The 12,655-nt window shown below is 41.4% G+C and overlaps 1 protein-coding gene across 3 annotated transcripts in view; it reads right to left on the reverse strand.

Moving 5' to 3' along the window:
* Nucleotides 1-818: 818 nt before the first annotated feature.
* The window catches only part of DSP (desmoplakin), a 39,244-nt gene continuing 27,407 nt past the window's right edge, over nt 819-12,655 (reverse strand). Inside the window, exons 19-24 of one of the 3 annotated variants that reach the window (XM_026842206.1) lie at nt 11,781-11,943; nt 11,093-11,176; nt 10,073-10,180; nt 9,348-9,446; nt 8,020-8,517; nt 819-4,683 (exon numbers count right to left, since the gene is read on the reverse strand). In XM_026842206.1, the coding sequence (XP_026698007.1) occupies nt 1,489-4,683; nt 8,020-8,517; nt 9,348-9,446; nt 10,073-10,180; nt 11,093-11,176; nt 11,781-11,943 (4,147 nt within the window). In that variant the 3' untranslated portion in view covers nt 819-1,488. Of the gene's footprint in view, nt 4,684-6,225; nt 8,518-9,347; nt 9,447-10,072; nt 10,181-11,092; nt 11,177-11,780; nt 11,944-12,655 lie in introns of all 3 variants that reach the window. The other 2 variants (XM_026842205.1, XM_026842204.1) reach the window with 2 other exon arrangements.

Below are 12,655 nucleotides of genomic sequence, written 5' to 3' on the forward strand. Positions count from 1 at the left end.
TACTATCCTAAATTCTTGTGAGTGATCACACTGCTAAGAACACAGGTGCCTATCCAGAGGTAGTGCACTGTGTGGCAAATGGGAGAGGACAGCACAGTCTTGACGTATACAAATAATTTTCTGCTCTAGATAAGGAACATCCACGGCAGCTGAAATTTCTTCAAACCACTTTTGTGTCCCCTAACCCTGCAGTCATTTAGGCCTGCTCTGGTTTCTCAGCTCAGCTCAAAGGAGTCAACAGGCTGACAACAGCCTATGTAGAAGTGAGAACAAGGCATCATACAAACACTGACATACTCTTGCTATTTTCTCAACCTAGGCTTTCAGGAGCCAGCAGAAGAAGTGGGAGAACATTACTGGAGATGATCGTTCAGGTTTTGGAAGACCATCCTCTGCCACCATACTGGCTGGCTAAGCCCCATTACTGTACCATTGTTCTGCACATTGTCTAAAGTTACACTGATGTGCAAGGGACAATCTGACTCAGTCCCCTGTAGCTGCAGAGACGATGGGCTGGATCACAACCCAAAGCAGCGTGCTTCTGGTCATCAAGTCTATAAGCAACTGCGGAAACAGGCTTTCTGCTGCTAGGGCCACAGTTCCCATTATTGGTGCTACCTTCATTTTCCTACTGCAAAATGCAGAATCAGAAGGTCCACATTCATAAAAATGATGGATCAGCATCATGAAAAAGATGTGCCTGTACATTATTTTTATGACAAAGCTAGTATTTGCTACTTTTTAAAATGGTTCTTTCTCTAATCTGTACCTCCAAGAATGTCCATAGCTAAATTTAGTAAGTACACAACAAATACTTTAAAACTTCAAAAGTTTATTGCCCAGAATAGCTCACATGGTGCAGTTAGGGTTTTTTTGTTGTTACATGGAAATCAAGCAAAACAGTCGAAAATATATATGGGTAACAGTAAAACAAAAGCCCAGCCCAATAATAGCCCTTTACATCCACCAAGTTATACTTAAGAAAATGGCTAGCCAAATAGAGAGAAGTAGAGCATGTGGAAGACAGAGCTTTTCATGTTTATAGTATAGATTCTAAACAAATATTAAAGGCATTTTCTGTCCATATTGTTAATATTTTTTTCTTCATAATGGCAAATTGAAAAAGGTCTATGTGGAAAAACTACTGCAAGACTTTCAAACCTCAGTTATCAGCTTATAAGTTGACAGTTACAGATGACAGAAGGTAGCACATGACAGGGTATTTAAAAATATAGATACCAATTAAAATCCAAATACTAAAAGGAAATGGGAACCGAAACTCAAAATTCACAAATACGACTTTGTATTCTTGAATCTATATTCCAAAAATTTGCATTCAAGCATTTTACAGCTTTTTCAGAAGAGAAGTTGACCACACCCAGAGAAGACTTATGGGTTTTTCTTTGGGATACTTTGTTGTTGTTGGGGTTTTTTTTAGGAAGGGGATATAGAATAATCTAAACAATATTAAAATGCAGACACTTGTTATTAGCGCCCAATAGACCCACTGCTGAAGGTTGAGTATGAGTAAGAATACGAAGAGCTTGCTGATGCGTCAAAACTTCCCCTTCTAGACCCACTGCGTGAGCCTGAACGTGAGCCAGAGCGAGAGCCAGAACGAGAGCCGGGTGCTGAGGAGACATTGTAGGGACTGGATATGCCTTTAGATGAAACAGAGGCTGCTTCCAAGAGTTTAAGTCCGGTGATGTCTTCCACCATTGACCGATTCATTGCATCTTTGTAGGATATTTTCAGTTTGGTCTTGGGGCAGGTCAGAATTTTGGGATAGCTGTTCATGTCTTGCAATTTCTGGGCAGCACGACCATCAATCAATCCATTCCTAATGGCTTCTTCAGTACTTATTCTTCCACGCACTTCTGGGTCCACAAGACCTCCAGTGAGGTACTGGAATTCAAGGAACCGCTGCCCAGCCTCGTAAGGCAACCATTTTTCCTTCACTGCTTCAGCTGCTGACATCCTCTTGCGTCCACCCTTTATGCCTTCAAACCCTATGAAGGCCTTCTGGGCTGGTTTGAGACGTGTGGCCATATCCTGATCAATAATGCCTTGACTGGCAGCTTCCTGAAGCGAAAGCCTCTGGCCTGTAGTAGGGCATATTATGCCCCCTGTGCAGGCCTGAGCTTCAAGTAATCGCTGCCCAGTGATGCTATCCACAATGCCCCGCTGTATGGCTTCTGAAATGGAGATTTTCTCCAAGTTTTCTGTGTCAAATATGGCTGCAATAGGACTGCACTCTTCTGGAGTCTCTGAGAAAGAACCACTCCTGATCAGTGAAGAAGAGCTCCTGACACTCAGCACTGTGGGGGACCGAGTCACTGACTCATGCCGAAACACCTCATCAGTGCCGTTACGGCAGGAAATCATGTCTGCAAACTGCGTCAGGCTTAAACTGCCAGAACGGTACTGGTCAAAAAACTTCCTCTCAACCAGACCTTTATCAATAGCATCTTGGATGTCGTACTGGCTACCTGTTTTTCTATCGACAAGGACTACTCTACTGCTACCATCTGATCCTGTAATAGTTATTTCTTCCCACTCACACTCCTGTTCAGCTAGTTCTGTATAGGTGTCATAATCTATGAGGCCTTTGCTGTACGCCTCCTGCACAGACATTTCACGGTTTGTTTCTGGATCTACAATGACAACCCGGCGCTTCCTAAGGGTATTCTTCTGTGAGGTGTGCACCACCTTCTTCTTCTCTCTCAGGGGTAGAAGGCAGAGCCCTGTTGCTTCATCCTTTATGCATCTTTCTTTCAGCTGCAAGTATGTCAAGTTCTCCTCTGTGTTGGGATCAAAGAACCCTTTGGTGTCATCGCTTGGATCACTAAGGATCTGGTTAAGCTCTTCATTGAAGTAGCCACGCTTGTAGGCTGTCTCTACTGGCAAGCGGTAGCTCTCTTTGGGGTCAATGATCCCTCCGGTAGCAATCTGGGCCTCCAACAAACGAATGCCATGGCCTCTCTCTATGAGTTCTTTGTTCATTGCTTGAAACAGCGAAATGATGTTTCCAGTTTCTGGGTCTTTGTACCCAGTGACAGCTCTTTCAGCAGAGAGAAGCTTCTCCTTAAATTCAATTCCAACAAGGCCTCTTTTGTAAGCTTCTTCAACGGGCAGCCTCACATTGCTGACAGGATCCACTATGAACCCTGTGGCTGCCTGGGCTTCTAGGAGTTCAAGGGCTGTCCCCGGTCTAACCAAACCTATTTTCATAGCCTGGTAAATGCCAAGTTTCTCTTTAGTAGCCTCATTGTAGATACCCGCAATACAGCTAGAGCCCTGAAGGAAATCAATGATTCTCTCACTCACTTCCTCCACTGTAATTGCACCTCTTTCCAAGTCATTCCTTGTTGATTCTTTAATAATTCCAGCCTCAAGAAGTGCATCTGCTGAGACAGGCTGCCTGATTCCTTGGAATGACATACTCCTCTTCTGCACTGGGAGGAGGAGCAGACCAGTGTGTGGTTCAATCCTACATTTTTCCTTCAGCTGCATGTAAGTGACTGCCTTTTTGGTGGTGGGATCAATGAAGTTCTTTGTAGTGCCTTGGCAATTGTTTACGATCCTGTACAGGTCTTTGTCAATCAACCCACGAGATAAAGCTATATCTTTGGGTAGGAAAACACTGTTGACAGGATCAACAATCCCTCCTACAGCTAGCTGGGCTTCAAGAAGACGGATCCCAGTTTCTCTGTCAACCAAGTTTTTCTTGATAGCTTCAGATACTGGCACGGTTTTGCCAGAGAAAGGATCCTTAAATCCCGTAATAGCCTTTTCTGCTGTATAGATTTGTTCTCTGTCATCAAAGTCGATCAGATCTCTGGCGATAGCACTGTCCACAGTTAACATCTCATTTCGGTGTGGGTCTATCACGCCTCCTGTTGCTGCCTGGGCTTCTAAGAGCAGGACTGCATTTTCTGCTGTAAGCAGCTGATTCCGTTTGGCCTCAACAAAAGAGTATTTCTGTCTGGGTGAAAGAGACACCCCTGCAATAGCACCTGCCCCTTTGAGGTAGGGTTCAATGTCAGCTGCAACTTCTTCCACTGACCTCTGCCCCTTCAGCAGTTTATCCAGGGTGAGTTTGTCTATCAGTTGACACTCGTACAGCTGCATTGCTGTAATCTTCTTCCGCAGCCCACTGAACAGCAGCTTGGAGGCATCAATACAAAAGTCTTCCTCAGTCTGCGTAGATCTGTGGGACCCGTATGGGCGTTGCTTGAGTTTCTCAATCTCTCTTTGCAGCCTGAGACGCTCGGACTCCAACTCTGACTGGTTTTTGACAGCGGTCTCTTCCAGTCTGCACCGGTATCTCTCTTCAATCCGTTTGATCTCCATCTGCAGCCTTTCAATCTCACTCCTTAGAGTGTTCTTCTCCCTCTCGCTCTTCTCTCTCTCACATTGGATCTTCCTTATAGATTCCTCTGTCCGGGAGTGCTGGCTCTTCCACTGATTGAGGTCATTCAGGATTTGTTGCTTCTCACTTTCCAGGCGTTGCTTCAAACGAGATTCTGATTCCAGGGTAACTTTCAAACGGTTTAGCTCCTCTTCTAATCTCTGCAGCCTGGCTTTGTCTTGCTCCAAAGCACTCATTTTTATCAGCAAGGTTTCTCTTTCTTGCATAATGTGAGTATATTGATTTTTGGATTCTTGAATCCTATTGGATGCCTACAAATTTAAAGAAAAAATAAACCAAGAGGATGGTTAGAGCTTATGCTGGTTAGAGTTACGCTCTCCACTTACAATGCTCTTCAGACTGTCATTTAACCTGCAGCAAGCTACCACTGGAAAATGTTCTAGTCACAGCAGTGCTTCATCCAAGACCATGGATACACATAAACCAGTGAAGGTACACCGTCCCTTCAGTGATGGTGTCTCTAGTACTGCAGAGACTCCATTCTGTTACCCATAGCCTTGATTTTCTGCCGATTTAGTTAGCTCTTTATAACTTTTTAAGGCTTCTCACAATACATCTACACATACATAGAGCATTCAAGACTCATTAAGAGTCTGATGCTCAGCAGATGCACCCTGGCATAGTCCTTCTAACCAAGATGAATTTGTATCAGCTAAGAACTGGTCATACATGGATAAAAAGGAACTATTTGACTCAATTTTCACTTTCCTATTAGTTTGTTACTCCAAACAAGTTAACCTGTGTTGCTTTCCGTTTCAATCCACTCAACGTCTTCATGTATGTACACACATACCCAAACACCTACAAGCATGCACATTTGTATGTAGTCCACATTAAATGGAATACAAGTTTATATATTTCTAATACATGCATATATATATATATATATATGCACAGATGTTAGATAATCCTAAATGTTAATATTTTTTAAAAAATCAGTATTAAGATTTTTAAAATAAAGGAAAGAATAGCTGAGAAGGGAATGAGAAAAGAAATACAAAGGGCAAGTATATGAAAAAGCAAAGAAACATTTTCACAAGTGCTCACTTTGTCTATTTAAACAGTAGCTCTTTGGACAAGAAACCAGGCAAAAGAATGAAATACAAAAAATGTTTAACTTGTTTATGCTGTCACCTCAAGTTTAAGAAATAAGATCCAATAGTAAAATTTGCAAATGCCCCATGTGACTTAGGAACATAAATCCCCAAAACAGTCAATGAAGTGTAGGCTTTAAGTACCTTAAGTACAAATGACACCATGATCTTTAATCCTCACTTGTAGTCAGCACCTTACCCAGCTAAGCAGGACTTTGACAGCTTGTTGGTTCTGGGGTTTTTAGCTGGATTAGTTTGTGACAGAACTCAGGTCAGCCTCAAAGGCCTGCTTTAACCCATCCTGGCTGAAAACAGCCTGGGGAAGCACACAGCCAGAAGGGTACAGCTAAAGCAGTGGCACTCCATGTACTCTCAGCCTCCCCTAGGATGGTTTGGTGGAGACTGGCACAGACCCAGGGTTTCTCCTGAGGCAAGGGCTGAGGGCAAGGCTCAGCTAGATGGTAAGACAGTTTATGGCTCCCCAGTACAGCTCCCAGAAAGGAAAGAGGCTAAGAAAGTGGCCAAATCCTGCCAATTTTTGTTTAAAAATGAACAAGGGGAAGGGCCATAAAGGGGATATTAGTCACGAGTACAGTGAACTTAAACAGCAATGTGTGAATTAAGTTGATTCAAATGGACACTGCAATTAATTACATATCCAAGAGACAGTAAAGCCGGGATCAAAATATATATGAATACCTCTAGAGCTTGCTTTTGGAATTTTTCAATTTCCTGTCTCAATTTTTCCCTTTCTTTCTGTAAATCATTAATCAACCCCTGAAGCTCCAGGGTTTGCTTGCTGCTTGTCTGAAGCTGATTCTTTAGTTCAGCAATGGCAGTATTTTTCTCATCAACTTCACTTCTGACCATTCTGAGGTCATCATACTCCAATCTAACATTTCGTAGCTCTTCCTCCAGTAACAAGTGTTCCTTGGTTAGGTTCTCAGTGAGAGACTGAAGCCTTTCAATTTCTATTTTGCACTCATTTAGGTTTTTGCTTTTTTCCTCAGAGGTTTTCTGTAAGTGCTCATATCGTAGGTGAGCCTGTTTTAATTGTTCCTGTTCTTGGACCAACTGACGGCGTAAAGTCTCAACATCAGATGTGTATTTTCTTATCTCCTCCATGTATCTCTGCTTCTCTCTCACATGACCGTCTAATACTTCTCTTTGGTGTCTAAGGTCATCCTCATTCCTCTTCTTTACAATAGACACTTCCTCTATCTGCTGTGTGAGATTAGTTATTTTAACTGATTGCTCTCTGAGAGATCTCCTCATGCTTTCTATTTCCTCCTCCAGTTTCTTCCTCCTGGACGTCTCCTCCATTACATTTTTATTCTGCCTGCAAAGTTCCTCCTCCAGCTTATGTTTCTGGATCTGCAAGTCTTTTACAGTGCTCTGGAATTTTGCACTTTCTTGATCCCTGCCTTTCTTCTCTTGTGAAACTCTTTCATAGTCAATTTTCAGTCTGGCCAGTTCCTGCTCTTGGATCCTCAGCTTGTTAATTGTCTCAGTAGCACTTGTGTTTGCTTTCTGCAGGTCAAACTGGACTCTTTTTAACTGACTGTTCTCATCCTCTAGTTCTTTTCTCTGACTTGTTTCTACATCCAACAACTTTCTCAGCCTTTCAATCTCTTTGTTTCTTTCTTTAATGGTCTTAGAAGCATCATCAAGCGACTGTTTGTACCGCATGCTTTCATCAGAGTGCCTCTGAATAACTTGCTTTAGCTCAATCTCCAGCTGCTGTTTCTTCTGAGAAAGCTCTGAGCCAGCTGCCTTCTGCTGCTGAGCATTCTCTTCTATTTTCCGTAGATTATCTGTTGTCTGACTTATTGTATTCTTCAATCTCCTAATTTCCTCACACAAATTCCTATTTTCTCTCATGGCATTATCAAGCTGTGTTCTGTAATTATTTGTGTCCTCTTCCTTTTGCATGGTGACTTGATGAATTGTAGTCTTTGTAATATTAATCTCAGTTTCATATTTGTTCTTTAAACTAATAATTTCCTCATCATAACTGTTCCTTACCTTAGCCAATTCATTTTCAAGTTCCCATCGGCTTTTAGCCTCTTCCTGAAGTTGAACCTTTAGCCTTTCCAGCTCCTTAGTTTTATCCTGAATAGTTGAGGCAGCCTCCTCAAGCGCCTGCTTGTATCTTGAGTTGTCTTCACCACGAAGCTGAATAATCTGTTTCAGCTCCAGCTCTAACTGATGCTTTTGCTGTGACACCTCAGAACTGCAAGCCTTGTGCTGAAGAGCATCTTCTTCTGCCCTCCTCCGTTGATCTGTGGTTTGCAGAATGGCATCGTTCAGCCTCACAATCTCATCCTTAAGGTCTCTGTTTTCTCTGGTCAGTCTGTCAACCTGGGCTCTGAGGCCTTTTGCATCATCATCTTTCTGTGCAGCTATCTGCTGGATTGTGGTCTTCTTAATATTAATTTCTGTTTCATACTTGTTCTTTAAATTACTCATCTCCTCGTTAAACTGGTTTCTTACCTTAGCCAGCTCATTTTCATATTCCCTCTTCCGTGTGCCTTCGTCCTGAAGAAGAACCCTTAATCTTTCTATCTCGTACTCCTTCTCCTTGATGACCTTCTCAGACTCTAACTTTTGCCAACCAAGGCTGTCTTTCTCGTTTTGTCTTGTTTTCTGCAGCTGGTCATAATCATTCTTCTGCTGTTCATATCTATCCTCCAGCAACTTCCTTTTCCTTTTCTCATCTTCAGTCTCATAAGTCAGCCTGGTGATTCTGTCATTTAGATCCTTTATTTGGGCATAGCATTTGTCCAGGTTTTGCTTAGCAGAATTTCCATCCATTTCAGCTTGTCTTTTCATCTCCTCCAAACTCATCAGCTTTGCCTTGAGCTGAGAAATGTCCATCTGGTACTTCTGCAGATTTTGCTCCAGGAATTTATGTTTGTTGCTTGTCTCTGAATTTGAATCCCTGGCAAGCCTGAGTTCTTCTTCCAGGAGTTCAATTTTGGTGTTTTTCATCTGCAGAATGATAGCAGAAAAACAAACAAACCCACATAAACACTTGTGACAACCGTTTCAAAATCTGCACATGCAATACAATACACATTTGTAACACTGACAACTTAGAAAGCATTTTCTTCTCTGCTCCAGTGAGAGTTCAAAAATCCTTTTTTATTAACATCATCAAGACAAATTCTGGAATCCTTATTCACTTGGAGTCAAACCTTATTCAGAAATCAGTGTAATGACTTTCAGAGAGGAAAAGGCACTTGACAGGGGAGTGGGAGATGTAATACAGATAGTAAAATCTGATGTACCAAGAGTTCACCAGCAAAGCATTAAATAGCCTTCTTTAGAACCTCCATGATTTTCAAACAGGTGGCTCACATTCCATATATATGACCTCTTAAATGGGCCTCTCAGTTTCCACTGAGCTATAGCAAATCAGGAGTTACTCTATTTGAAACACTTTAGATATGGCCTGAAATGAGGTGTGGCCCCTTAACCACTAGCAGCAAGTTTTCAGCACCGAGATAACTGTACTCTCACTGAGGCCAAGGCTGCGATGGGCAGAGAAGGACCTCTCTGTGCTTTGATGAGCACCTCCTGTATATCAAGAAGTCTAGTGTTCTCCACCTCACACACGACCTCGAAGGTAACTTTGCAAGATACTCTACTCTTTGACAAAAGATGTGTGAAACTGCATATATGCCTCCTTTGTGGGACATTACTGAGCTCAGGATTTATTTTTGTGAACTGATTTGCTCTGTACTTAAGCAGAAAGTCTTTGATCAGTGATAGCTTACTAACCTATGATAAAAATAGAAGGTAAAGAAAAGTCAGATTACCTTCAAGTCCTCCATGCTCTTCAACATTTCACTTAAGAATCTGTAATAATCTCCTGATCTTGTAAGAAGCTCTATGTAGCGAGACTGAGCCTCGCTAGCCTTGAAAAGAAAGAGAATTGTTAGCAGCTTGTACTTAGATATGAACATACTGTGTCTCAGATCATTTAAAGGATTCCAATCCACTTGAGAAAACCGATCACCTGACAAAGTAAAAAGCAAATTCTCCTCCTCACAAATTCACACGACTTTCTGGGGACCCCAAATGTATAAATTCTCCCTTCTGATAAACCCACACCTTCTTTTTCAAGATTATTTTTCCCCATAGATGATGTGATATTAAACCCAAAACTTCATCCCCTGGTTCATCATGCTCTTCCTGTCTGACAGTCACAAGTAATCTAAATTAAACTTCTAATAGTGGTTAATTCACAGGTTGAAAGTGACTAAACCACCTGGTGCATGAATCTTTCTTTCTCACAATATGTATGCAACGGACATTGAATAGGAATGAGGTACATTCCTGAGGGCTAATCTACTGTCTAAATGAGCCCAAGTATGATTTTACAGTACAGCGACTATTCTGCACTAATTCCTTGTGCTTACATGCTTAGCACACATTACCAATGACAGTGCTAATTATTAGAATACAGCTGGATATGACTCACAATTGCTCACACAGAAAAACAAATGTAATCAAAAGATTTGTCGGGAGGAAAGAAAGATACCTCTTGTAGAATCAGCACTGCAGGAGACTGAACCACACTTTTCTTGATGGGTATGTTGAGCAGTGTTTCTAATCCAGAACTGTAGGAAGCAACCTGCAGTTCATAATCCTGTAAAACAACAGGGAAAGGTAAGACCCGTTTAACAACTGCCAAGGAACTCTCTGGGAATCTGAATTTCCCAAAATGCAAATAAAGTTTTGGGGTTCTTTTGGTTTTGTTTTTTTAATAAAAAGCTACATTTTCCCTTGTTTACATCTCTGGCCATGTACAGATGATCCTCTGTCATAAACAGAAGCTCATCAGTTCAAGTACAACTGTGGAGATTCATGGAGGAGAATGACAAAGGGAAAAAGGAGAAAAAAAAAAAGGAAGATACGTTTTTCTGTTAGTTGAGGGCTACTGAGAGGTGAAAAAGATTCATGGGAGGAACTGGTCTAAGTACTGTTATCAACCAAAACTTCATCAGAAATAACTGTCTCCTCTTTCATATCACATAGGCCACATCATGTACATAGCAAGATCTTTGTCACATAATGTAAGACTGGGCTGGAAATAGCATGGATATAAAGGTGACATAAAAATGCAAAGACCACAAAACCATTCCCTGTATATCATTTTGGCTTTCATGGCTATTGCACACCATTCCTACTGCTAATCTGCATTTGTCTTGCCTCCCAGACCAGATCCTAACCAGACCTAATTCCTAAAATACCAATCTCTTCTCTACTCCTTTTTTTTTTTTTTTAACCTGTGAACTGGAAAGTTTGGTCTGGCTAAAAGGAGGCTTTGATTCTCCTGAAGAGAATCTCTCACTGATATCTCCTGCATCATCCTGTCATCTTCAGGCAGCAAGTACACAAATTGCTTTCGTTGTACTTTGTACACGTAAGTGCTTCACCCCAGCAATTTCTGCACACACAGATCAAGGAGCCAACATTTCACCTGCCAGCAGAGCGGAGACAACGGGATGTGCCTAACCATGAAAAACCACACCCCATAGAAATGCTGAAATCCAAGTACCTTAATTGCAGCTGAGCACTGATCTGCATGCTTGAGAAGCTCTTCAACTTTGTCTCGCTTCCCACAGATTTCACTATGCAAGTTCTGTCAAGAAAAAAAATGAGCTGTGAAGCACTCCCTCAAGATTTACCTGTATTTCCTCCTGTACACACTGAATCCATCAGAAGGCACCTGCATTATGAGACCACTGCAGACCCAGAGGTTGAGACCTGAAATGACCTGTAGCTGTGCAGTTTTTACAATGCCAAGCTCTCTGTGCAAGAGAAGGTGGTTCTCAGAAAAAACACGTACCAACTGAACAACCCCCAGAGCTGAGGAGAGAGTTCCTTGACTTTAGCTTAGATGTATTTCCTCACTTTTTATTTTGGTGCTATAATTTGTCCCATAAGTTGCAGCACCATACAGTCCCTTGAATTAATTCAAAGCTGATGTGCAAAAGTGTCAGTGATCATGCAGGAGCCAAAAATGGTCTTGTTCATAATCTGTAGCAGTGCTGACAGAAAGTAATGAGGATAATAATATTTCCTCTCTCCTGCTTTCTACACATGTGGTGTTTTTTGGTAGCTTGCGTACTTTGTAATTCAAAACAGGCCACTGTATTACAGACTGCATTGATACTGGTATTTTCTGAATAGCAAAGCAATTTAAAATCCGATAATTGAAGACAACTCATCCAGGTGCTGCATACCTTCTGATCATGTAGGTATCTCATGATAGTGTTGCAATCACACAGCTTTGTGGACTCAATAGAATCCTGCCTGCGCTTGGCATCACAGATCCATTTGCACAGAGCCTGGTAGAGATCTCGGTAAGTTTTCAGCTGTTTGATTTGCCTTTCTAAATCCCATGATCTAGAAAAAAATACAGGGAAAACTGTCACAATGGAAAGTGCACTCCTCCTCTCTATTTTCAGAAATAATACACAGTAATAAACTAGGTAAAAGTATGGGAAACTCTAAAAGGAGATTCTGAACAAAAATTTCAAATAAATGAGCAGCACAGTTACTAGTCACCCAGCGTGGGTTCCTGGTGCCTCACTTTTGAGTAACTGCAATACACAGAGGTTGTCACTTCCTGACAATGAAGTGATGGACGGATAAAAGCTTGCAGTGATAAGAATCAAGTTTACTGACTTCAGTACTCTTGATCTCAATTTTAACCAAAACAACCAGCAACCAGCCAATTTTTATTAGTAGGACTAGATTTTGGCCTGAAATAAAACCAAAACAAAACAAATCACACTCCAGAAAAAGTCCACAAGCAATCAAAATATACCTTCAGTTCAATAAAGCTTTAGAAAAAAACTGTTAGGATTCTTAAACTAAAATTTTAGTATTCATTTTTTAACCCTCAGGTATGGAGTATTCAGAAATAAGCACAGTTGTTTTGTTTGAGGGGGAAAATGCTGACTGGAAGTACCTAGCCCAAGAACATTACCAAAAATTTTAAAAAATAATACTTAGAACAACTCCCTAGCACATACGTTAGACATTTACATGACTAACTACATTTTCCTGCTTGGTCTTACATCATCCCTTTTAAAGTAGGTTCAACCTATTCACA

The sequence above is a fragment of the Athene cunicularia genome, assembly GCF_003259725.1.
Source record: "Athene cunicularia isolate RWA chromosome 2 unlocalized genomic scaffold, athCun1 chr2_part1, whole genome shotgun sequence".
Taxonomy (NCBI): domain Eukaryota; kingdom Metazoa; phylum Chordata; class Aves; order Strigiformes; family Strigidae; genus Athene; species Athene cunicularia.